General features: G+C 38.0%; 1 protein-coding gene across 1 annotated transcript in view; it reads right to left on the reverse strand.

Annotated features, from left to right (window-relative positions):
• The window catches only part of DENND1A (DENN domain containing 1A), a 494,905-nt gene that overhangs the window by 362,487 nt on the left and 108,002 nt on the right, over nt 1-24,416 (reverse strand). The window contains exon 3 of the mRNA XM_080819425.1: nt 8,358-8,401. Within this exon, the coding sequence (XP_080675551.1) occupies nt 8,358-8,401 (44 nt within the window). The remainder of the gene's footprint in view (nt 1-8,357; nt 8,402-24,416) is intronic.

Here is a 24,416-nt window from a genome sequence, read left to right on the forward strand (position 1 = left end):
AATGACAGAGCTGGGATTCAAACCCAAGCAGTCTGGCTCCGAAGTCCATGTTCTTCATCACCACTGTCATTCATGCCTCTGTACTCTGCTTTCTGGAATCTGAACTCTTTAACAATTATGTCTGTGTATGACGTACTTCATATTCACAATTATTCACTGGCCCATAATTTATCCTCGCTGCTGAGAAGAGCCTCTAACACAGATTATAGTCATTCCTGTACTTGAAGAGTTCAGACTGATAGACAAATAATACAGTGTAAGGAGTCAATGTTCCAAGTGCTCTCCAAGTGCTGAGACAGAGTGACTAACTCCACCACCGCCAGTTTCACAAAGGAAGTGATATGAGCAGAGCAGTTAATGCTGAACAGAAGTATACCTGGGGAGCTGGAGGGATCTTGAGGAAGGATCTCAACCATAAAAACAGCTTGGGTAAGAACAAAGGTGGGAGAAAGCAAAGCACACTGGGAAATGGTGAGGTGTTCTCGGACTGCTTATAGAGTGAGAAGGAATAGGAAACTAGGCTGCAAGTTGAGTCAGGTCAGACTGCAAACGGCCTGAAATCCAAGTTTTAAGAAATTTGGAGTCAATCTTGAAGGCACCAGGGGACAAGCAAGAGTTCTGACTAAAGAGAAATGGTGGGATTCGAAATACGTTTTAGAAAGTTATCTCTGGCCGTCTTACAGAGGAAAGTGATTAAAAGGGCACTGGGCTGTAGGCCATTAGGAAGAGTCCACAGGAGAGAAACTAAGAGTTGAATGCAGAGGGAAATAGCAGACTGGGGAGCAACTTGGGAAAGATAATGAACAAGACTTGCCCGATCAACTGACACTGGTTAGATGAGACTAAAGTTAAGGCTCAGACTACAGTGCTCAGAAACAGCCCCCATCCACCTAGTTATAACCATTGAGTAACTCAAAAGAAACAAGACCATCCAATAGCATTCACAGATGTCTGAAATCTAAAATCTAGTGGATTTTTTTTGAAGCCAGAATAAGACCAGGAGAACACTTCTAATAAGAATGTGTAAGTAAGAATTGCATAATTACCATTTCCTGGCGTTAGATTCAAGTAAGTAGTAGTACAACGTAGCTGCATAGCTTGGCGTGCTTTCAGAAAGAATAGCTCAAAAAGAATTTGTCTTTTTAATGAGTTCCTTCTATATAACTGTAACAGCTGGGGAGTGACCAAATTGGAAAGAAATCTTCAACTTGAAAGAAAAGCCTTAAGTCAGAAAATGTATCAATTTTTCAATTGGGTTTAGTTAAATGTTTAAGGTTTTGAAATACAGTTTTCATTAAGAAGCCCGTCCAATCCCATCCCATTCTTAAATTCACCCTTTTCTGGAAATGGAAGTTGGGGGAAGCTCATGATATTGATACGGTAGAGTAGCAGCCTTTATCTACAAGGTGGTTTCTTCAGCAAACACTTTAAAAAGCATCAACTTTGACATTTGTCCAAGGTGATAAATCTGACTTGCAACAACACAAGGAAAAATAAGAAGCAACACGGGACAGATTTTTTAGGATTACTGTTTAACCATCCATGAACCTATACTTGAAAAAACAACAACAACATTAAAACCAAGCCAATCATCAAGAACAGGATACTTTTAAACACATACAAGGAAGCAGATGTTTAATCTGGGATGCATTTGTACATCTGCATTCTATCAATGAATCTTTTCGAAATTTGTACTGTGGTCCATCAAAATGGCTACATCTCATGGCATTTGTGGGTACTGGTGCACTTCCTGAAGAAAGCTGCTTCTGCAGGGCGCTTTGTTGCTGTTATGCTAAACAATCAGCTCCTAGGGTCTGAAGAGATTGAGAGTTTATATCTGTGGATGAGAAAATTACATTTCTATCTACAATCCCAGACTGCCAAGTTGCTAAGAACTATGGAAACTGACCTTTCTGAGCAAGAGGTAGAAAAATCCAAAAATCAACAGTGACTCCCAGGAAAAGTACTTCCAAAACAAACCTAAAAGATGATCTTCTTTAAGGGCAGCTTCAAGACTTTCCCACTTGGGTTTCTCCATACCACTCTTGTTAACTCTATTATCTTCTATGGCTTCATAACATAAAGGACAAGAAATTGTAGGAATGTGATTACATGGTGGCATCACTACCGTTAGTTTTTGGAGACACCCCCAATTCTGGTCATGCCACTGTGCGACAAACCAACAAAATGACCTGAACGTGCATTACCCTTAGAGCCTACGAGACAGTAATGTCCTTCAGGGAAGAGTAGAATCTACTTCTTCTCTCCTTCTCTTTACCTAGTATGGTGCCTGGCTCACATTCTGCAGACACTACACTTAACAGTCTCTCATTCAATTAATGCATAAAATCAAATCTACTCTCCCAGTTTCTGCCACCAAAAACACACACTGAGGGGAAGAAGAAAAGATCAGAAAATGCAGACACTTATAAGTTAGTCTTTTTAAGGTTAGGTTGTAGAGCCATTTCAAAAGTATGATCCACTTGATGCTTCTGTAAGTAAAACCTCTCAATGAGATTTCAATGAATCAATAAATTCTGTTCCATGTATATGGTGTCATAAAAAGTTTCCAGAACCAAACTTGACCTCACATTTAAAGCGGATCAAATCTGAGCAGTTTGTATGAGCAGACTGGAAGCATGACAGCACCCACACTTTGGAGAAGAATGTGGAAAAAAAAAGAAAGCTCAAAATTTCTAAGGGAAATGGGATACACCCAGGTCTGATTCCATTCTTCGTGAGCTTGATGAATGCAAGGCCCAAAGGACCACAAACCCAAAGTCTCAATTCCAACTTGAAGATCCTACAGTTTCGACAAGTCTCTGAAGAAAGACTAGCAGAATATTTCTGGAATCAATGTCACAGTTTATACAAACCAGGTACACGGCTGCTTATGGTTTTCTGCCTAATGACAATGAGAAAAATCAGATTTTATCATTTCTTTTAAATTTTCTGTGACTATTACAAGTGTATGTCACATTATACAATGTCAGTATGAGACATCCTTTCACAATAACAGAAAATTTATTTCTTTCAATGAATCGGGGCACAAACAAGTTTTGAATAGAAATGTTTAGTCTCTGGCTTATCGAGATTTAGAAGAAAATAACATGAAAGTTTTCAAACACAGGAGCTCACCAAAAGAACGAGGCAATCACCAGCACACAAGCAGCAAGTCTTGATTAAATATTATCTCCGTTGTCTTTCTAACCAGAATCTTCCAATCCATTTACATAGGTTAAACTATGAATAATTGTGAGCCTAAGAAATGTTTTCTTTAGAGCATACCTGAAGTATGAACAGATGAAAACTCCATATTTAAGCAATTACACGCAACTCACAAATGCCAATTTCCATCACAATTAGCCTAAGTTATGCAACATATTTTTGTTCCTTTTTAGTATATAGGTGATGCATGTTTTTATAATTTGCTTAACTGCCTATAGTGAAATTTTAAAATCACATAGACCATATAAAACCATAAAAGAAAGGGTACCTTTTTATTTTTCCCAATGTACCATGTTTCTACATTGCTTATAGAGCTTGTACAAGCAACACTGTTAGTTTCTATATAAAGATTTCCATAAAATTTTTATAGTTTCTATAAATGCATAAAGATTGTTGGTTTCATTATAACCTCTGTTTCAGTGCCAGTGGAAAGAAAAATTACCTGCAACTCTAAACAGCGAACTATATATATAGAGTAAGTAAGTGTGCTCAGACCTCTATTCAAAAAGCTCTAAGACACTAGTTATATTTCACCAAAATATGCATAAGCATACCGGAGAAGCAACTTCTAGTACACTCACCCCTAAGCACCACTCTTGGAACAAACAGGCTATAAAAAGTGCAATTGTGAGAACAAATTATTAATTCTACATGTTTTAGTACAAGAGGTAATCGTCTTATAACTAATATGTTTTAAAATGGTATATGTAATGCCTATTATACTTGACATATTACAAGGATATTTATGGAAATCTTCTCTCTGATAAGCTACCATAGCTTTACTCCACATTAGCCCACAGTACATATTATAATTACTAAAGGCTCTTTTTAATCTGAAAAATCATATAATATTTTGAAACCAAAGATGAGAGTTTGATGAGAATGGTGACCATAATTTGCTAACATGTTAATTTAACTATCCTTTTCTCCCTTAATTCAATTAGTATTCATTAAAATTGCACTAATCACAATGAGTAAAGTTTTACCAATTATTTCCATAATTATGAATGAACACAGTAAACAGAATAATTATAAATCTACTTAATTAACCACAGGCTATTTCCAGCAGAAAAAGATATTCATGTTTTGTATTTTATTTTTAATGCTAGACTGACATGCTGATATCTTTGAGAACCATTTCTAGAAATTAAAAAAAAAAACAAAACTCATTATGATTCTGTTTTTTAGCAAAATTTTTCTATCATACAGGCTTTATCAAGAACTTCATTCTCTAAACGTGTAGTGAGAGACTGAAAAGAATCTGGCTTAAGCTACCAAAACCAAAGTAACTCACAAATCGTATCTATAATACTGAATCTTCACCACCACCCCCCCAAAAAATTTAGACTACTTCATATTATGCTTAGAGGACACACCATTTTTAAAATTTCTTATGTAAATTGCTAAAAGATTTTTTTAAATGCAGGATTCAAGTCAGAACCCTATGAATGTTGATGTTTTAGTATTTAAACTAACTAAGCATTAAACAAAAGGTGATGAATAAATAATGTGAACTCTGAAAAGCCCTTGCTTTTGCCTTTTTGGTTTCTCTATTTTCAAAAAAAACACAGGCATCGCAGGTCTTTCAGAAATTAACAAAGCCTATACTTACAGGTTTAAAGATAGCAGGCTTACCAGATTTTAAATGAAATATTGAGTGCTACAGTGATTTAATGGTTTTAAACCATAGATCTCATTGCAGTCCGGGGGTGTCACAGACAACTTAAGGAAGAAAAAAAAAAATGGGGCACAGAGAAATCACTTTGTCAGTAATTACAATCAAGAGTCCTAAGATGTGGCTCAGGCTGCTCATTACTTCTTCCTTCTGAATCAAGACCCTTATTTACATTTCAGATTACATTTTTTATGAAACAGTAAGATCTATCAGAGCTGAGAGGAGCGAAATAATGAGGGGAAAACATTTTAATAAAACGTGTTGGGTCTGCATTACTTCCGTGTCAGAAAGAAAGGCTACTTCTGTAGTGATGGATCATTTATTCTGCTTCTAAACGAGAAGCAAAAAAGATGAAACTGATGAACTTTTACTGCCCATTTGTCTTTAGCAGACAATTAAGACAGAGAAGATCAAAATGGATTATCATACCACGCAGACAACTGGTCCAACAGTAATACATCTCCGGGACCACAGATTTGTAACTCTCTTTTATCCCTCCCCTTTCTTCTTACTTCTTTTTCCACTCTAAAGGCAGTGCTAGCTTTGTGGCTCAAGGAGAGCCAAAAGGCTGGTCATCATTATTCAGTCACAGATGTCAATCTAACCTCCCTTTTTTCTCAGTTTCTAAAGCAGTGAGCCACAATAATTTGTGACAGATTCTTTTACTGTAAGGTACAAAGAACACACAGAATAAAACATCTAGCAGCAGCAAGTGTCTCTGATCAAGTGTGCTGGTACATGGGAAACACACTATATGTAGAAACAACCACTGGTAGTTTAGGCGAACGAGGAGGAAAACCAGAGGGGGGAGTGTGTGTGTGTGCGTGCGCGCGCGCGTGTGTGTGTGTGTGTGTAGTAACAAGCACTATACTTTATGGTGAATTAGTTCAAATATTCCTTATGGATTACATCATAAATGTTTTAATACTAGAAATGTTGTCTAGGTTAAGTGCACATTCAACATTTACAGTTTGTAGGTAATAGAAATATCTCTAAGAATTCCTTAAAATAGTACAACTGAGGGGAAAGATAATTTGGTTTAACCCAACAAATGCTGAGAAGAAAAAAAAAAAAAAAAACCTAAGATCAGAACCCAAATGGTAAAAAGGTAAACAAAAAATATGCAAGTCCCATTCCCTTTACCAACAGATCAAGTGTCAAATCAATTTCTGGGAATTTGGAGGTAACTTCTCAAAAAACAGAGTAGACCTTTCATTCATCCATCATTCTTGAGCTACCTGTGATAAAGAAGGGAAACTACCTTTGCCAGGTTGGAAGAGATATTGAATAAAACTCTCATAAGTTTACATCTAGCCCATGAGTATCATCCTCATTTTAAAACTGTGTCCCCGATCTAAACAAAGGAAACAAGTTAACTATCCTGTGAGCCCTTTAAGATAGCTGAAGGCTATCGTTTTTTAGATTCTTTTTTTTTTAAATTTTTTCAGTGTTCCAAAATTCTTTGTTTATGCACCACACCCAGTGCTCCATATTTTTTGGATTTTTACTGTAATTTTAAATTACTCCAACTTCAATATATGAAATAGTTGTAATATCATCCATTAACCCAAGTAAAGAGAACTAAGTTCATAACATAACATTTAATCTGTGAACAGGGTTCTATATACAACAAAAGAATGGATAATAGCCTGTATTTCTCTCTCTGTACGTGCATGCAATATATATACGTATGGATGTATAGTACCCAAATATATACACATATATTCCACCCCAAACACAAACGTATTCACATAAACACGAAAAAAAAACCACGAAGTTGTCATAGTAGTTATCTTTGAGTAGTAAAATTACAGATGACTTGTATTTTTTCTTTCTTTGCATTCTTTTAAAAATATATTTCTATCTATATTTCCTAAATATTTTGTCATAAACATATTACCCATGTGGCTATTACCCATGTGATTTATACCCCCCCCAAAAAGAAAAGATCAAAAAGCTTCAGATATAATAAGAAACTACATTTAAAGGACTAGATCCAGATGTTAACCATGTTATTTTCAACCATAGTTTTCAGTTTTGTCCTACAAAATTTTTTCTTGTTGGGTAATTCAGAACCTGGGACCACAAAGTTTATTTACCTAGCCACAAAACTTTAGGATAATGATTTTCTTAAGAGCTATTGGCCTCAAGTCTACTCAAAACAACACTTTAAAATTTTCTACCCTCTAGACACTGTGTAATGAGAAAAAAATTATTAATAAAGAGGTCCTATAATCTCTGGATTGTGTAGTTTAAATCCAATGGGCTCAATCACATAGCAATTCAGGGCAAGATAAAAATTTAACTCTCCTGTTGGAAGATGAAGCAAGGGTTAGAGAAGATTAGTATTTTTTTAAATCTCATTTAAAAGTCTTGAGATCACACACAAAGCAAGCCATACCAGTTCTCTTGGGTTCTTGTACAATAAAACCTCATTACAAAGCATCTCATTATACTGATTATCCAGTTATATTCCTGGTCACATTATGTCCCCAGGATTCATAAAGATGTCTCAGACACCTTGCCCTCATACAACAGGCCACATTGCAAAGGTGTAACTACTATTGTATTGCATATTTCTACTCCATTCAAGGACATTTTTTTAACAGACAAAATTCAATGGACGATTTTATAAAGTTGTTTTATTCAGTGTAATCAAGGATGCTTCTATCTTGAAACAGTTTTTTTAAAAAAGCATAGCAAATTGCCTATTTGAACTAAAAACGCAAGATGCCCCCCAAAAAGCTATAAAACATCTCTAATATTTCTTAAGACAAACACTGGAATCGAGAATGCATAACCTGGATCTAATTTTTGAGAGTAGAGCAGCACCAGAACTTCAGCACTATTTTTGTGATTAAAATAGTTCCTTCCATTCCATTCCATGCTTGGAAGATACAGGAAATTCAAGATGGCAGGGCCAACTGGCCAATCTCAACTTTCTCTACCATCATTAGAACCTCACCCAGAAGACCATTCCTCAATGTGGAGCTTCTCCTTGGTATACTACCATTACACATAATTTCATAATCTATTTCAAATTCCAGGAAATGTTATAAACTTCCCTCCTCCTCCTCCTCCCTTTTTTGTTACACTGGTTCTTGACTGCTTAAATGGCATTTGAAAAAAAAAAAAAAAGTTCACAGGCAATCCAAAAAAGGATTTCCTAATGAACTGCAGACTACAGCACACCTCAAAGTAAAAAGTAAAATTTGTGATAGATTTTCTTCCTTACTTTCTGTGCATTTTTTCCCTGAAGGTAACACCCCAAACCTAGCATAGTATTTTCAATCCGATCTCCATTTGTTTTTATTTTTTGTCTTGGGTTCCTAATTGCTATTTCTCTTCCCTCTAAAAATTCATTTATCTCTTTCAGTAAAAAGAACAGTAATAATATGTTGAACAACTCTGAAATAAATTTTGTCATGTAAAAAATTAATTACGCATTCCGAACCTGGTCACTGTAGTCCTCCGGGAATTGCCTCTGCACCTCAGGATCTGTAAATAATTGACAGATAATATTAATTGGCTTTGGATTAGTGAGCAAGCAGAGGATCACACATTAATATTTGATCAGAAGATGATAGCAGCCCTGGCAGGGGATCCAAGGGGGGCAGCTGGGGCTGCTATGTTGATGAGCACAAGGAAGGACTCGGCAAGGCACTCCCATTACCCTCCTCCAGAAATATAAAAAAGAAAAATTTTGAAGACCTGATGCTACTGTTAACTTTAGACTATTACCTAATGCAAAAATCTTGCAGGCTGCAAATTGCCCTCAATGTATTTTTCCAGAGAAAATGAGTCCTAAACCTGGCTTGACTCTTTTTCTCTAATCAGAAGCCTCCTTTTCATAGTTACAGATGAGGGCTTGACAAACCACCTTAAACACCAGTTTCAGATTGTGTGTGTGTGTGTGTGTGTGTGCGCGCGCGCGCGCGCGCGCGCGCGCGCACATGTGCACCTGCTGGCAGGGTGGTGGGGGAGTGAGAGAAGAATTCTTTCAAGGAACAAATACAAAACTCTTTGCTTTTAAAAATAAAATGTATCCTTACCAAAATACTTATGAACTCCTGAAAATACAGATAAAACCAGATGAAGTTCTCTTCAAAAACAGAACCAAACAATACACTTTTGGGTTGTCAGTACAAAATATCATGAGATATTATGTTCTACCTAACATAATTAGACTTGCACAGCAACTATAAAAATACATAGGTGAAAATACCTTTTATGACCATCTGTTTAAAACAGAATTACTAAAGGGGTCACTTGATTTTTCCATCATAATTGCAAGATAATCCAATACCATCGTCTCTAAGTCAATACAGAAGTGTACTAATTAAATGCTATTAGCACTCCATTTGCTATTGATTAGGAAAACATTCAATCTTTACTAATAAGAGAAAGACATTTGGTTCCTCAGAGACACATTATGGGGAATGGTAAGAACAATATGTATTTGAGAAATCACATATCAATGCAAAAGGTTTATGGAAAAACACAGTATTTGAGGGTCCCCTCACACACTGATCACAAAATATACCACTCAGTTTTCTTAGCTATCTTTTAAAATATGAATTTACTTCTCTGTGAGAGTGAATCCACATAAAAGTTAAAACCCTCCAAATCACTAAACAAAAATGCAGTTAATCTTGCTGCAGTGGAGAATCAAAAAGGGAAAAAACTAAGGGCCTATTCACATACTACATTTAAATCCTAGAAATACCAGTTTTCAAGTCATTAAAGTCAGTGGATGTTATTTTTCAAAACCCAAGGCTAATAACAAAAACAGGAGTATTCAAAAGGGCATACCAAAAATGCAAAGCTTCCAAAAACAGGTGGTGCAAAAGAGGGGAAACTATCTATAGACCATTTCCACTCTTGGGGTATCTTCTGGTCGACTTAAAAACTGGGGATCAGGGACGCCTGGGTGGCTCAGTTGGTTGAGCGGCTGCCTTCAGCTCAGGTCATGGTCCCAGCATCCTGGGATGGAGTCCAGATCGGGCTCCTTGCTCCGCAGGGAGCCTGCTTCTCCCTCTGCCACTCTGTCTGCCTGTGCTCACTCTCTCTCTCTCTCTGACAAATAAATGGATAAAATCTTTAAAAAAAAAAAAAAAACAAAAACTGGGGATCAATTTCTTTCCTTACCCTCATCTACAAATACTCAATGGGACAAAGGACCTGTCTAGACTATGACCAGCAGAATGCTGGAGTGATCCCCTCTGTTCAGGGCTGCTAGTGGGCCAGAGGAAGAAGCTGTTGCTTCTCTCTGGCCAGAAGGGCTGAAATCATGCAAGGAGTTGGCCCACTTGAGACAGGAGGCCAGAGGGCGCTAATGGCGTGGCATGAAAAGCACCAGGTCTAGAGGGAAGAATGAGCAGGATGCAAAGGGACAACCAAACACACCTCTAAAACCGTGCTTGCTGCTGGGCTGGGGATAAGGGGGAGCCTAAATAAGAGGGTAGCAGTTATAATTCCTAAAACATAGGTAAATCACCCTGCTACAGAAAAAACTGGTATTTTAGGATTTAAAATTTGGTCCCAAGACAGAAAAAAAAAAAAAATGTACTTGTAAGCCACTGAGGGACACAGTAAAATAGAAGTTGGGAAAGCCACAAAATAAGGCTTATTGTTTTTCTTCCAACTGTCACGTGGTTAACACTTACTCTTCAACGAGAAAACTTCGTATAGAAATGACTCGATATAAATCTTTAATATCATGTCTTCTTGAAGTAGTTTGTGCTTCTTAGGAACCACAAATACTGATGGAAACCAAGACGGAATAAAACCAAAGGCTAATTTTTTTATCACCATTTTGTGAGGGGATGAGTGTCAGAAACAAAAAGGTATGATACATTCTTCAATTTAAAAAAGATTCTTGTTTATAGGTGGGAGAAGGAAAGTTTTTGACCTTTAGTCTATGTTAATAAGAAACTATATTAATAACTAACTTATTATAAACATGTATTTTATGAATATATACAATATAGCAAAAATTTAAGAAGAGAAGGAAACATGGATTTTTAAAAATCTACTTATTTTAATATACTGAAGGTAAAGACAATGGAATGCCAAGATGGGAGGCACACAAATCACGGTATCCTAAACAGTGCATCAGTGGCAGGCACGACAATCATCATCAACCAAATTCCTTCAACTGTCCTAAGACAGCCCACAGTGAGATTCCCAGATTTTTACAGAATTGTGTTCCAAGATAATACATGGATTATTATTTACTACGATCCAAGCATAAAGCTTGTGATTTCCTTTAATGCCCTGAGGTTTACAAAAGCAAACTTCATGGGTTCTTAACACTCTCTAAAGCAATATTTAAAAAGGGGGGGGGGCGTGATTTTTTTTAAAAACCAAATTCCAATCTACAAAGTTCCACTTAATTAGCTCAAACATCCAATCTGATAGTTTATAAAGCTATGAAAGCCATTTTGTAAAAACTAACAAAAAAACTGAAAAGAATTTGAGTTTTCTTAAAATGTCTATTTCGCACAGTGGGTTGAAATCCTCTCTTTTCACTTTGAGTCGATCACAATGCCATAATGTCACCAAAATATCGACATTGGAAACATCTGAGTTTAAAAGGTCCAAATACAATCTGCTTTTCTCAAGCAACACAACACCCGCCTTACTAACAGTTTCAGCATGGCACATGTACAAAACCTAGCACCCTGCAGTTAAGCAAACCGCCTTTAAATTTTCTGTCTGGCAGCAATCCACTTGCGTGTCTGTATGTTTTTACAAGTACTCTATGTATTTCATTGCATCAGCTGCATTTCTTTGAGTTTTAAATGGTCTGGGAACATTTTATGAAATGTTCTATATCTTTATATGGAAAATAACGTACACTGGAAAAGTGTGCATCGGTCTAATATTTATGTATCTATTTCTTTATCCACCATCCAATACTATTATTGCTAATGTTCCAAAACACCTTCTCACATTCATACCCTCACCGCCAAGTGCAGTGTCACCAAACAGCTAACTTTCAACACAAAAATCTGCAGATCAGAGAACTACCAAAGAAAAAAGCAACAATTTGCTCAGGCAATTGGCAGTAAGAACAGAGTCATGGGCATATGTCAAGCTTTTTCTCTAAGAATTGTCCCTCTGACAGAAAATTCAGAACATTCGTTTTCCTTCTCTCTCAGCAACTTCCTCCAGATTTAAGTAGTAGATTCTTAAAATTAAAAATCAATTTCATTATCTCCTAGGAAAATACGAAAATAATATATTTAAAATATCTTGCCACAAGATGTATGGTATGGTAGAGTCCATAGATCTCTTAACCACGTAAGCTGAAAAGAGGCACCTGGCTCTGGAATAAAGCTTCACATTTGTCAATGTCATGGGCCACTACCTTCTTCTAGCACCACAGCCACGCAAAAGGGGGTCTCCACAAAGACATGTGTGCGCCACCGCTTTTCCACTGGAGGCCACAAGAAGCATTTCTATACTTAACACAGACATTTCACAGCACAGGACTCCTGATCTGATTCAGGCACAGAACATGACCCATGCTTAAGAGGCTAGGTCCTTGGGGGGTTTGGCGGGGGGGAAGTCTCAGAACAACGATGTCTTGATTTTTTTTTTTTTAAAGAAAGGTTAATTTTCTTCGACCTCAATTGTTCATGTTTTCTAGTCTCCTACTGTAACATACTTTAAGTCTTTAAGATACACCAGATTGCCACAGGATGTTTAATTAATAGAATTAGAGTTTGGGCAAGACTTGCTGGAACGGTGCTATAAATTATTTTACACAGGCTCCAAAACCTTGAGTTCTGCCTTAGGCTTAAAGTTCCTAGAAAACGTGGTAGACAGATCTTTTACAACAGAAATGCAAAATAATTCATAAAAGTACTGTGGTTATGTATGAGGGCTCATTTGTAGATCAGTAACTAGTATGTGTACGTACACACACATGCACACCTCTTACCAAATTATTTTCCTGTTTTTCTCTGTCATACCAATGACTCCAAATGAAGGGTCAAGGCATGACACTTTAACTCATTATTGAAAAATACATTGACTTCATTTTCTATGAAATGTGGGACAACTACACACGAACCAAATGTTACAATCTTCCATAACTGAAGCTCTTTTAGGAAATTTAAGAGAGACTGCAGGCAAATGTAGCCGCTAACATGGGAATCTACGCTGCTTTCACTTTTAATGTGGCAGGTATCAAGGCAGAAAAAATTACATTTAAAGCCCACGAAAAATTTATTCAGTCATTATCCCTAGGATATTTCAATCAGTAAGAAACAAAATATTGAACATATTTAAAGCTTATAATTATTTTTTTAAAAAACCCTCCCCTTTAAAAGACTTAAAAATTAGCCATAAACGTTATCACCTCATTGTTTAATTCCATGTAGTTTAAGACACTATCTTCCTCTCCCCCACAACCATAAATGTTAATCCAAGTTGTAATCAGATTTAATTTTCCAGATGAGAAGATGGGAATATGCTGCAAATGAGGGACAGTCCATTACACTGCTCTTTCCCTAATGCCATGTTCAAATTTTATACGCTGAAAATGTATATGCTCAGCAAGTAGTCTGAGAAGTTATGCATTTTGAGGACGAGCTCAATCTTCCCCAAAACACACTCAGAAATAAGCTTTTTCTTCTCATCTTCAAGAAGAAAAGTTCTTTTTTTTTTTTTTGTATAATGTAGAAATAAAAAGTTTCTTGACACTGTGATTACAAGATGGACTCCACTAAAAAAAGCTTAAAGGACACTCCCTATTAAACTCACTGCTGCTCTAATAAATCAGCTTTACTTACTTTATATTATAAAATACCTGAATCATTCGTTTAGCATTTTAACTCAATACAATTATTCTAGTAAACTATTCCATTTATGATAGTTAAAATTTAATTAAAAATATATTTTTGAAAGGAATGTTTCAAATGTTTTACATAGAAAAAAAAACTATCAACATGATTTCCTTTTCCTTAACAATGAAACAAAATAGTTTATGTTGTCTTTGCTTTAAAAATGTTTTTAAATTAAAAGTTCCTTGCTTCAAACAAAAATTGCTCATTTCGCAATGCAGATTTTATCCTGTAATTACAGAAGAGTATACTTCACTAATTCAAAAAAAGAAAAAATCATTTCCAAGTACTTTAAATGAACCTTCGGTTTCCACATACAACTGGAATTTCTTTTCTTTTCTTTTTTTTAAGATTTTATTTATTTATTTGACAGAGAGAAAACACAGCTAGAGAGGGAACACAAGCAGGGGGAGCAGGAGAGGGAGAAGCAGGCTTCCCACCAAGCAGGGAGCCTGAGGAGGGGCTTGATCCCAGGACCCCGGGATCATGACCCAAGCCAAAGGCAGACGCTTTAACAACTAAACCACCCAGGTGCCCCACAACTGGAATTTCTTAAAAATTATTCCAGGTATTAACTTTTTGCTCTAAAACATGAAGACCCTAAGACATAAAAACTTTAGTCATCACTAATTTTAAAACTATGTTTCTATTTCAGCCTTGCCGTTCAACACTAGCATTTGAAACACACTCAAATATTACACTTCACAGCAGCTGGCCTGATAACACAGGACCAGTTCACCATCTACACCTATAATAAAAACCCAAACAGCATTATTTAGGGAAGGGTAACACAGCCCACCTCAGTATGGCAAGCAATGGAACCATTCACGTGCCAGATTCCTCCTCGAACTAACAGATTCTGCCTTTCAGACATATCCTGCTCTGATGTGACTATCTATGCATAAACAGCAGACACTGACCTATTGTTTTCAGTTGTTGGAGTTATGAATGTAGTACAGTTACCAATTAAGTGAATCAACAAGTCTTAAATGCATCAGCTGTTCTACAAATAAAGAGTCCACTGACATTATGCAGTAAAATCTTGGGAGTTTCGTCTCTTTCTAGAGAATGGTGATAGATTTTTGACCAGCCAATGCCACTACTTACCAATAATTAGAAATATTTTTCATAACTCATTCCATCTACAAAAGGTATATAAATCTGATTCTCAACCAAACTTCCACTTAACCCAAGAATCAAACATAAGTCGAATTCCAAAGGGAGCTTTAAAAATGGAAAGAGAGAGTGTGCTGGAGAGAAGAAAAAGTCCAGAGACTATGTTCACTTATAGTTTCCTTTTTGCCTGAATATCCTAGCTTTCAACTTTCATTATTACTATTTAAATATTTAGGGTTTGTTTTTTTTTAAAGATTTTATTTATTTATTTGTCAGAGAGAGAGCGCACGTGAGCGCGAGCACAGGCAGACAGAGTGGCAGGCAGAGACAGAGAGAGAAGCAGGCTCCCTGCCGAGCAAGGAGCCCGATGTGGGACTCGATCCCAGGACGCTGGGATCATGACCTGAGCCGAAGGCAGCCGCTTAACCAACTGAGCCACCCAGGCGTCCCTAAATATTCAGGTTTTTAAAAATTAGTTCAGGGTTTGGAACTATTCCTAAAATCTATCAAACTGATAAATATTGATGAAGGCCCTTTTTTCTTTAATGGCTATAATCTCAGGTTTCCATTTAGTTTCCCTGTGAGTTAGGATTCGTTTTAGCCCTTCTTTTTGAATGAGCATCGTAAGTGTCCAATTTTTATTCCAATGTGAGTAATTACTTCAGACTTCACCTAAATGACAGCTGTGCCCTTTATGTACTACAAACGTGACATCACTGCATATGGTCTTCATAAATAGATATATCACAACTGTCAAATCTGGTGGAAAGAGATAACTTCATTATTTACTCAAATACAACTACTGATTGCAGACCCACTACGTGTCAGGCACCAGGACAGGCATTTTATACACAATTTCTAATTTAATCTTCATGACAACACTGTGATATTGGGACTATCATTAAGTCCATCATTGTTAAAGAAAGCAATAGGTTATCATTTGTCCAAAGTTTAGAAAATTAGTATTTACTCACGGCACAAATATACTGGCGTGACTGGCCCAGGTGATGAAAAAGCCAGGCCTTGCTGTCAAGGAGTTTACAGTGTGACCCTAATGGAGAATCCACAGAATTAATTGACCGCAGAGTTTCACAAAGTGCTGTGCTAGGATGAGCAGAAGGGCAGCAAACCTAATTCCGACCAGGGCAGAAAAAGCTTTGAGGGAGGAAGTGGCCATATGCAGACTCTAGGACTAGACCGTAGTTCATCTCGTGCTATCACAGCCACCTTCGAACAGACCAATGGACAGGAAGTCAGTATCTGTCGAGGCCAGGCCCATGTTCTACTTAGCTTTGTCTGCTACAGAAGGTCTTCTCGGTTACAAATGCTTAACAAATATTTTGGCATAGGAGAATAAACTCATTAAATACCCTGTCTCTCAAAATGGAGAAAAGGTCAATTTCAAAACATCCAATTGAAAACAAGCCTCTGAATGCTATAGGCTTCCTTCCTAAAGACACAATGGCATATAAGTAAGCACACAATAAATATTAGTTGTTGTTTTATTATTAACCCCAGTGGAGAAATAAGCAAGCACCATAAATTAGATGGCTACAGATGTATAGGTATGCCTCAAATTGGAAATACATGTGTTCCTGAAATAAACTTTTATAAACCCAATTAAAATTTTCCCATTGCCTGCCATTACTTACCTAGAAATGTTATAACTTTATCAGAAACTGATTTTCTCTTCATCGTCAGCGGTTCGAAAATCCTTAAGCTACAGTTTATTTGCCTCCTGGCATCTGTTTGCTAATGATCTGTAAACATCAAATGCACTAGGGACTCTCCCAGATTTACAGAAACCCTGAGGTGAATCTCTGTATAAATTGAAGGACCTTTCTGCTAATTTCTTTGCTTTCTAAGTTTGCATTCTGGGTTTCAGAAACCGAGTTCCATTAAACATTTTTGCAGTAATAATTAGAATACTACCAGCTACCATCTACTGAATGCCTATGTATACCAGTAGTTGCCATAGGTGGTTTATTTTATTATCTTAATCATAACAAAACTCTGCCAGGTAAGGAGATGTACCCCTGTTTTAAAAATAAGAATGAGGTTCACTAAGAACAAATTCAATTAAGCAACAGAGTTGGGATTCAGCCTGGATCCATCAGACTCCCAAGAATCCAACAGTGGCTTTCTTTTTTGGCTTTATTTATGTATGTCCTCCTGTTGATCTGTCTTCTAGTTATTATTGTGACTCAACAATAAGAATACATCTGGACAAATAACCAAAACATGTTGTCATGAAATAGGCCTTAGCAGACTATGAATGAGAGCTTTCCAATTTCTCTATTTAAACTTCTTTGCCAAGTTCAGGATATAAATAAAATGACTCCAGAGTAACTAGCACTCAATTCAACCAGCAAACATGATAATGAAAAGATGAATTCCTATTAACAACTTAGAATAATTCTGAAGACTAGAGGGTATCCTTGGATAATCTATGAAAAAGAAATTTTTTTGCTACACAGAATGGATAAGAATGTAGAGAAATGTTTTCCTACTTGGAAAATGTATTTCCCAAGCACCTCTAAGCCATACTGAGAACCCCAATGCTAAGGCCAAACTACCGCATACAGTATACACAAAGCTGACACGCCAGCAAGGGAAACATACTATGCCTGTCAACCAGAAGACTTTGTTGTCAACAAAATTCTGCCTCTCTTTCCCTGGAAACAAGCCATTGCTGCCTAGTCCATATCTGTACCATATATCCTATATGATACCTATATACCCTATACCACTGCGGGGGGAGGGACTGGAGGGAGCAGGGAGTAAAATATACATAAAATTTGCCATTTTAACATTTTAAAATATACAACTCAGTGGCACTAAGTCCATTCACGTTATTATACAACCATCACTATTACCTTACTCTAAAACTTCTCCAACTAAAACTCTGAACCCATTAAATAACTTCCAATTTTCCCTTCCCCATAGCCCATGGCAACCACCATTCTACTTTCTGCCTCTATGAATTTAACTACCCTAGGTACCTCATATGAATGGAATGATGCAATACCTGTCCTGCATGCCTGGCTTACTTCACTCAGCACAATGTCTTCAAGGCTCATCCGTGTTATAGCCTGTGTCAGAATTTCCCTCCTTTTTAAGGCTGAATAATACTCCATTGAAAGAATACCACATATTATTTATCCATTCATCTGTCTATGGACACGAGTTTCTTTCATCTTTGGCTATCATAAATAATGCTGCTATGAGGGGCACCCGGGTGGCTCAGTCAAGTAAGTGTCTGCCTTTGGCTCAGGTCATGATCCCAGGGTCCTGGGATCAAGCCCCACGTTGGGCTCCCTGTTCAGCGGGGACCTGCTTCTCCCTCTCCCTTTGCTCTCCTGCTCCTGCTCTCTTGTTCACTCTCTATCTCAAATAAATAAATAAAATATTTTTAAAAAATAATGCTGCTGCCATGAACACGAGTGTACAAATATTTGTGCAAGTCCCTGTTTTCACTTCTTCATGACCTATGTCCAGAATGGGAATTGCTGAATCATATGGCAATTCTATGTTTAATTTTTTTGAGGACCTATACTACTTTTAACATGTTTCAAGACCTTTATGTTATAAAGCTAGAACTACCTAGAAACCTTAGCCTGGCCATTAAGACCAAAACACCTGGGCTGCCTGGGTGGTGCAGTCAGTTAACCCTCTGATTCTTGGTTTGGGCTCAGGTTGTGATCTTGGGGTCCTGGGATCAAACTCTGCATCAGGTTTCACACTCAATGCAGAAGTCTGATAAAATTTCTCTTTGCCCCTCTTCACCATGCACGCATGCATGCTCTCTCTTCTCAAATAAATCTTTGAAAAAATAAATAAATAAAGACAAAACTACCCAATTTCATTTGTTTCTTAAAAATGAATTCCCAATGGGAGAAGATATTTACAAATGACAATACAAATAAAGAGCTGATATCCAAGATCTATAAAGAACTTCTCAAACTCAACACCCAAAAAACAAATAATCAAGTAAAAAAAATGGGCAGAAGACATGAACAGACACTTCTCAAAAGACATACAAATGGCTAACAGACACATGAAAAAAATGTTCATCATCATTAGCCATCAGGGAAATGCAAATCAAAACCACAATGAGATACCACCTTACACCAGTTGGAACGGCAAAAACTGGCAAGGCAAGAAACAACAAATGTTGGGAGAGGTTGTGGAGGAAGGGGAACCCTCTTACGTGGTTGGTAGGAATGCAAGTTGAGCCACTCTGGAAAACAGTGTGGAGATTCCTCAAGAAATTAAAAATAGAACTACCTTATAACCCAGCAATTGCAATACTGGGTATTCACCCCAAAGATACAGATGTAGTGAAAAGAAGAGCCATATGCACCCCAATGTTCATAGCAGCAATGTCCACAATAGCCAAACTGTGGAAGGAGCCGAGATGTCCTTCAACAGATGAATGGATAGAGAAGATGTGGCCCGTATACACAATGGAATAGTACTCAGCCATCAGAAAGGATGAATACCCAACTTTTGCATCACCATGGACGGGACTGAAGGAGATTAAGCTAAGTGAAATAAGTCAAACAGAGAAAGGCAATTGTCATATGGTTCCACTTAGTTGTGGAACATAAGGAATAGCACGGAGGACATTAGGAGAAGGGGAAAATGAAGGCGGGCGGCGGAATCGGAGGGGAAGATGAACCATGAGAGACTATGGACTCCAAGAAACAAACAGGGTTTTAGAGGGGAGGGGAGTGGGGAGAAGGGTTAGCCCAGCAATGGGTATTAAGGAGGGCATGTATTGCATTGAGCTCTGGGTGTTCTACACAAACAACAAATCATGGAACACTACATCAAGAACTAATGATGTACTGGACGGTGACTAACATAACATAAAAATCATTAAAAAAATGAATTCCCAAATCTAGCCAGGCTGATCAATTCACTTTCCCACAAAATTTGACATGCTTTGCTCATCTTTCTCCTCTTCCCTCATCCAAATCAGACCCTTCCAAAACATGCTCTGAGGCATCACAATTTAAAAACGTGGCCAATTGTATATTCCTCTATGAATTAACATTCAATTACACTAGCAGTTTAAAAAATTAAAAAGACAAAGAGCCATGTCATCCATCACAAGTACAGTGAATTTTAAGCATAAGCTGGCAAAGGAACAACAAAACTGGCACACTCGCTGAAACTCCTTCACTTGCCTTCTGGCACTCCTGGTCAGTGATCTGCGCAATTCTCAATCTCTTACACTAAGAGATTGAGATTCTCATTCTTACATTCTTCCTCTGACCTAATGCTGGCTTCCTCTGTAGGCCTCCCAAGTGGTCAGCATTTCCTCTCCATCCCTCCCACTGGTCTGGAGGCAGGGTAAGCAGCCTCTGCTCCTTGTTTCCACTTCCAGACCTTTCTCCCTCATTTTCCAACATCCCGAATTTTAACCTGAGCTCACCAGCCTACACTCCCCACTCCTACTCTGCCATGCTGTCATCTACTAATCCTAGGGTTATTCCTCATTCCTGAGCCACATGGATCCTGGTGTACTGGCCCTCACTCTACCAGCACTTCTACCACAATCTTAGCGATTTCAAGTATACACATAGACAATCTTTCAAAATCCTGGAATTCTTGGTTCCTTGGCCTTCTCCCTGCCAAGGTTTTCTACCCAATCTCAAGCTACTCACTCTCATGGTCACATCCAAACTCTACAGTTACCAATAACTGAAACTCCTTCAATAATCAGTTTTAAACACCTCAGCCTCCAACCATGACCTACCTCCTGCCCTTCTAGTTCAGTCCCTACAATATTCTGTCTTCATTCTTCAATCCCACAGGGACACTATTATCAACCTTTTCAGTGTCCTTGATCCACCTCAGGTCCACCCTATCCTCCTTGCCCAGCTTTAATTCTATTTATAACCATTCTTTTCCATACATCTTCAACATCTTTGTGCTTCTCTTACTTTATCAACCTCACTTGGCAAAAGTCCAACCATCCTTGTTAAATCCAGAGATCCACCTACACCCCTGTACCAGGTGGAGAAAATCACCCTACTGTGCTTAAAATACTAAAATAGTAGCTTTAAATTCGGATTACTTACTGTAAGTGAGCTTGACTAATTATAACACATTTTCCTTAATTCGTTCACTATTCTCAGTGACTATGTCATACTCTCCTCTCTCCCTTCAAACCTTCTCCAACCTCAATTGCCACTAATTGACTCATTTGCCCCTTCACTGAGAAAACCAATCAGAAGAGCCCTCCCACAAGCCTCCACTACTACATCTACCCACTTACTATCACTGACCCACAGATGCTGCCTTCATCCTACCACCATAAAGAACGACCCGTGCCCCCTTGCAAAGGCTCTTCCTCCACTTGTGAACTGGGAGCCCATCCCCTCTCACCAACTAAGACATTGCTCTACCAATTCTCCTGTGTTATTAATTTTACCTCTCTACTGGAGTTTTCCCATCAGCATGCAAACATACTGTTATTTCTGCAAATTTTCTTTAAAAGGTCAAGCCCCCCACAGCTACCACCCCATTTCTTTCGCTGTCTTCAAAGCTAGGTACCTCAAAAGGATGTCTGTTCCCACCTTACCAGTTCCTCTCTTCACTCTCTTGAACCCGTGCCAATTGAGCTTCTACCCCACCACTGCTGTGAAACTGCTTACGCACTAATGACCACACTAACTCACTTCTTACTCCCAATGTCAATTATCTATCCTCAGTCCTCATCTTACCTGATCTATAAGCACCATTTGACATCCTTGATGGGTTCCACTTTCTCTGTTTATGTGGCTTCCACAGTGTCCCATTCCCCTGACTCACTGCTTCCCCTTAAGCTCCTTGCAGACCTCGTACAATTCAAGGGTCCCAGACCTGTTCTTGGACTTCGCTTTTCTTTCTTGATGTCCTCTTTTGCCGCCCTTTTTCAGTCTCATCACTTCAAATACAAATATGCACTGTCAACTTTACATTTATTTCTTCCAACTCCAGACCCCTATATCTAACTGTCTGCTCAACATCTCCACTTGGATGCCTAGCAGACATCTCAAATTGAACATGTCCAAAACTGATCTCCTGATCCTTCTCCCACATTTCAGATCCAATCTGTCAGCCAATCTTGTCAACTAAATCTTCAAAATAAATTCAAGTTCTGACCATTTCTCTCCTTCTCCACACTACCACTCTGGTCTAAGTCATCATCATTTCCACTACAATGGTCACCTAACAGGTGTCTCTGCTTCTGCCTCTGATTCCCTACAGACTGTTCTCAAAACAGCAGCCAGAGTAATCCTGTTACTTACCTAAGTCAGGTCCTACTTTACCAGCAACTCTCTGACCTCATTTCCTATTACTCTGCCCCCCTGACTCCCTGTTCCAGCCACGTGGGTCTACTTGCTGTTCCTCAAACCTGCAAGCCATGCTTCCATTTTATGGCCCTTTCCCTTGCTGTTCATTCTGTGGGATAAATACCAAGGAATGACACATGTGCTGTCTTCATTCACAAGTTACTTTCCTAGTGCTGCCTTCCCCAGTCACCTTATTTAAAATTATAATTTCCCTATCCCCCCCATTCTTTATTCTCTTTTCCTGTGTTTTCTCCTTAGCACATTTTATCATCCAACATACTATATACTCTCTTATTATCTGTTTTCCCCTACTAGTATAGATGGCTTTATGATGACAGGGATTTTTGCCTATTTTGTTCACTACTATACCCCCACAACCTGGAATTGGGCCTAGCACATAAGTACCGAATAAGTCTAAAAGAATGAAGGAAGAAAGGGAGCATATATTCGACCACTCCTTCCAGCAAATAATTTGGCAATACATTTCCAAAGCCCTAAGAATGTCGACAATCCACATCCTAGTAATTCCACTTCTCAAAATCTATCCCAAGGAAATAATTAGAAATATAATTATTTTTATGTTTGTTTCAAACTTCATTTCAAAAATTGGGAGCATTAATAAGCTCAAGTGACCCAACACCTATGCGACCATTAAAATTAGGTTGTGTCTGTAATAAATGGGGAAAATACTAACATCATTGCATTAGGAAGAATTAACTCAAAATGTAAAGATTTATCACACTGTAACAGCAATTACTTTTTTTTTAATTTTTTCAAAAGACACTAAATAGAAACCCACTGAAACTTCCAGCTATGAGTGCCTTAGTTGTGAAATTATAGGGATTTTCCTTATTTCCTGAATCTTCCACATTTTTAAGCAAGGTTCATAATTTAAACACACACACACACACATACACTCCCCAAAAAACCTTTGTAAATAAAGAAATATGTTCCTGAGAAATTTGACTTAAATGGCGTACAACAGCATACAATGTCCCCATCTGCCTCTCCAGGAACCTACCCCTGACTACTTTAGCCCACATTGACTGATTTCCTCTGAGCTTCTGTAATATTTACTGTTTGGGTAGCATCAAATTACTAACACCTGCTTGCACATCTAATCATTTACTATCTTACACTGTTACTTCTCTAAGTACTTGTCTTCTTAATAAATAAAATAAGCAGTTCCCAAGGCCAGGACCCATATCTCCCTACCATCTGCACTCCTCCCAAGAATAAAGGCGCCCCAGCATTCAAGCACAGTGCTGAGCACAGAGCAGACTGCCTTCCATAAAAGCTTTCTGAATTGAACTCTACTCTGAAATGCCTTTGAACATTTCCCAAGATAGATTAATTTAGGGGTGCTTCTGGTCAAGTCTCCAAAAGACTTCACAAAATGCCTATGCTGGGTGTCACATACTATGAGAGCCATATACCCTGTCATGTCACTTAAGCTTGACAATTCTACAGGGTAAGTACCGTTACCCCACTGGCTCATCATCACACAGATGGGTAAATGTAAAAGCCAAGATTTGAACTCAGAAAGTTCAATAACAAAATTCCAATAACTTCATCTCGGGTATGATTTTGGTTCCGCCAATCAGATCCACTTGGTAAAACCTGAAATCAGAGCACTGCCAAGAAGAGAGCCGGGAGGTAACACAAAGAACCCATTTTTCTGATTCAGAACTTGCAGGAATGGCATGATGGCTCTGGAGGCAACAAATTTGATGGAGACTTCGTAAGCCCAAGTGGTCAAAGGTGGGAATACCCTGGGACTGACATTTGGGATAGCAGCTTCCAGAATCCCTCAGCTTCCTGACACGGCAGCCGTGGCCAATCTTTTGGTGTGCTACTTCTGCAGTGTGATTCTGAAACTCATTCCTGGAGATTTAGCCTGAAGCATATTCCTCCACTCTTTCCAATGATTCTCTAAGACGGAATTCTCTGTAGTCACTCCTTTTCTGATGGAGTGGTCTCTCTCATCTTCAACTAGACCTTGACTGATACACATCTTGTATCACACTGGACAATGTTCCATCTACTTGCTGACCTTCCCTACCTTAGTCCAAGACTTCTTGATAGTTGAACCACTTTTATTTAGCGTTGTGTCTCCTACACCTGAACAATATGACTTTTTACATGCAATCATTTTTAGTAGGCTTTCAGACAATCACAATAACATTACAACATAAGATT

Source organism: Martes martes (genome assembly GCF_963455335.1).
Source record: "Martes martes genome assembly, chromosome: 12".
Classification (NCBI taxonomy): Eukaryota; Metazoa; Chordata; class Mammalia; order Carnivora; family Mustelidae; genus Martes; species Martes martes.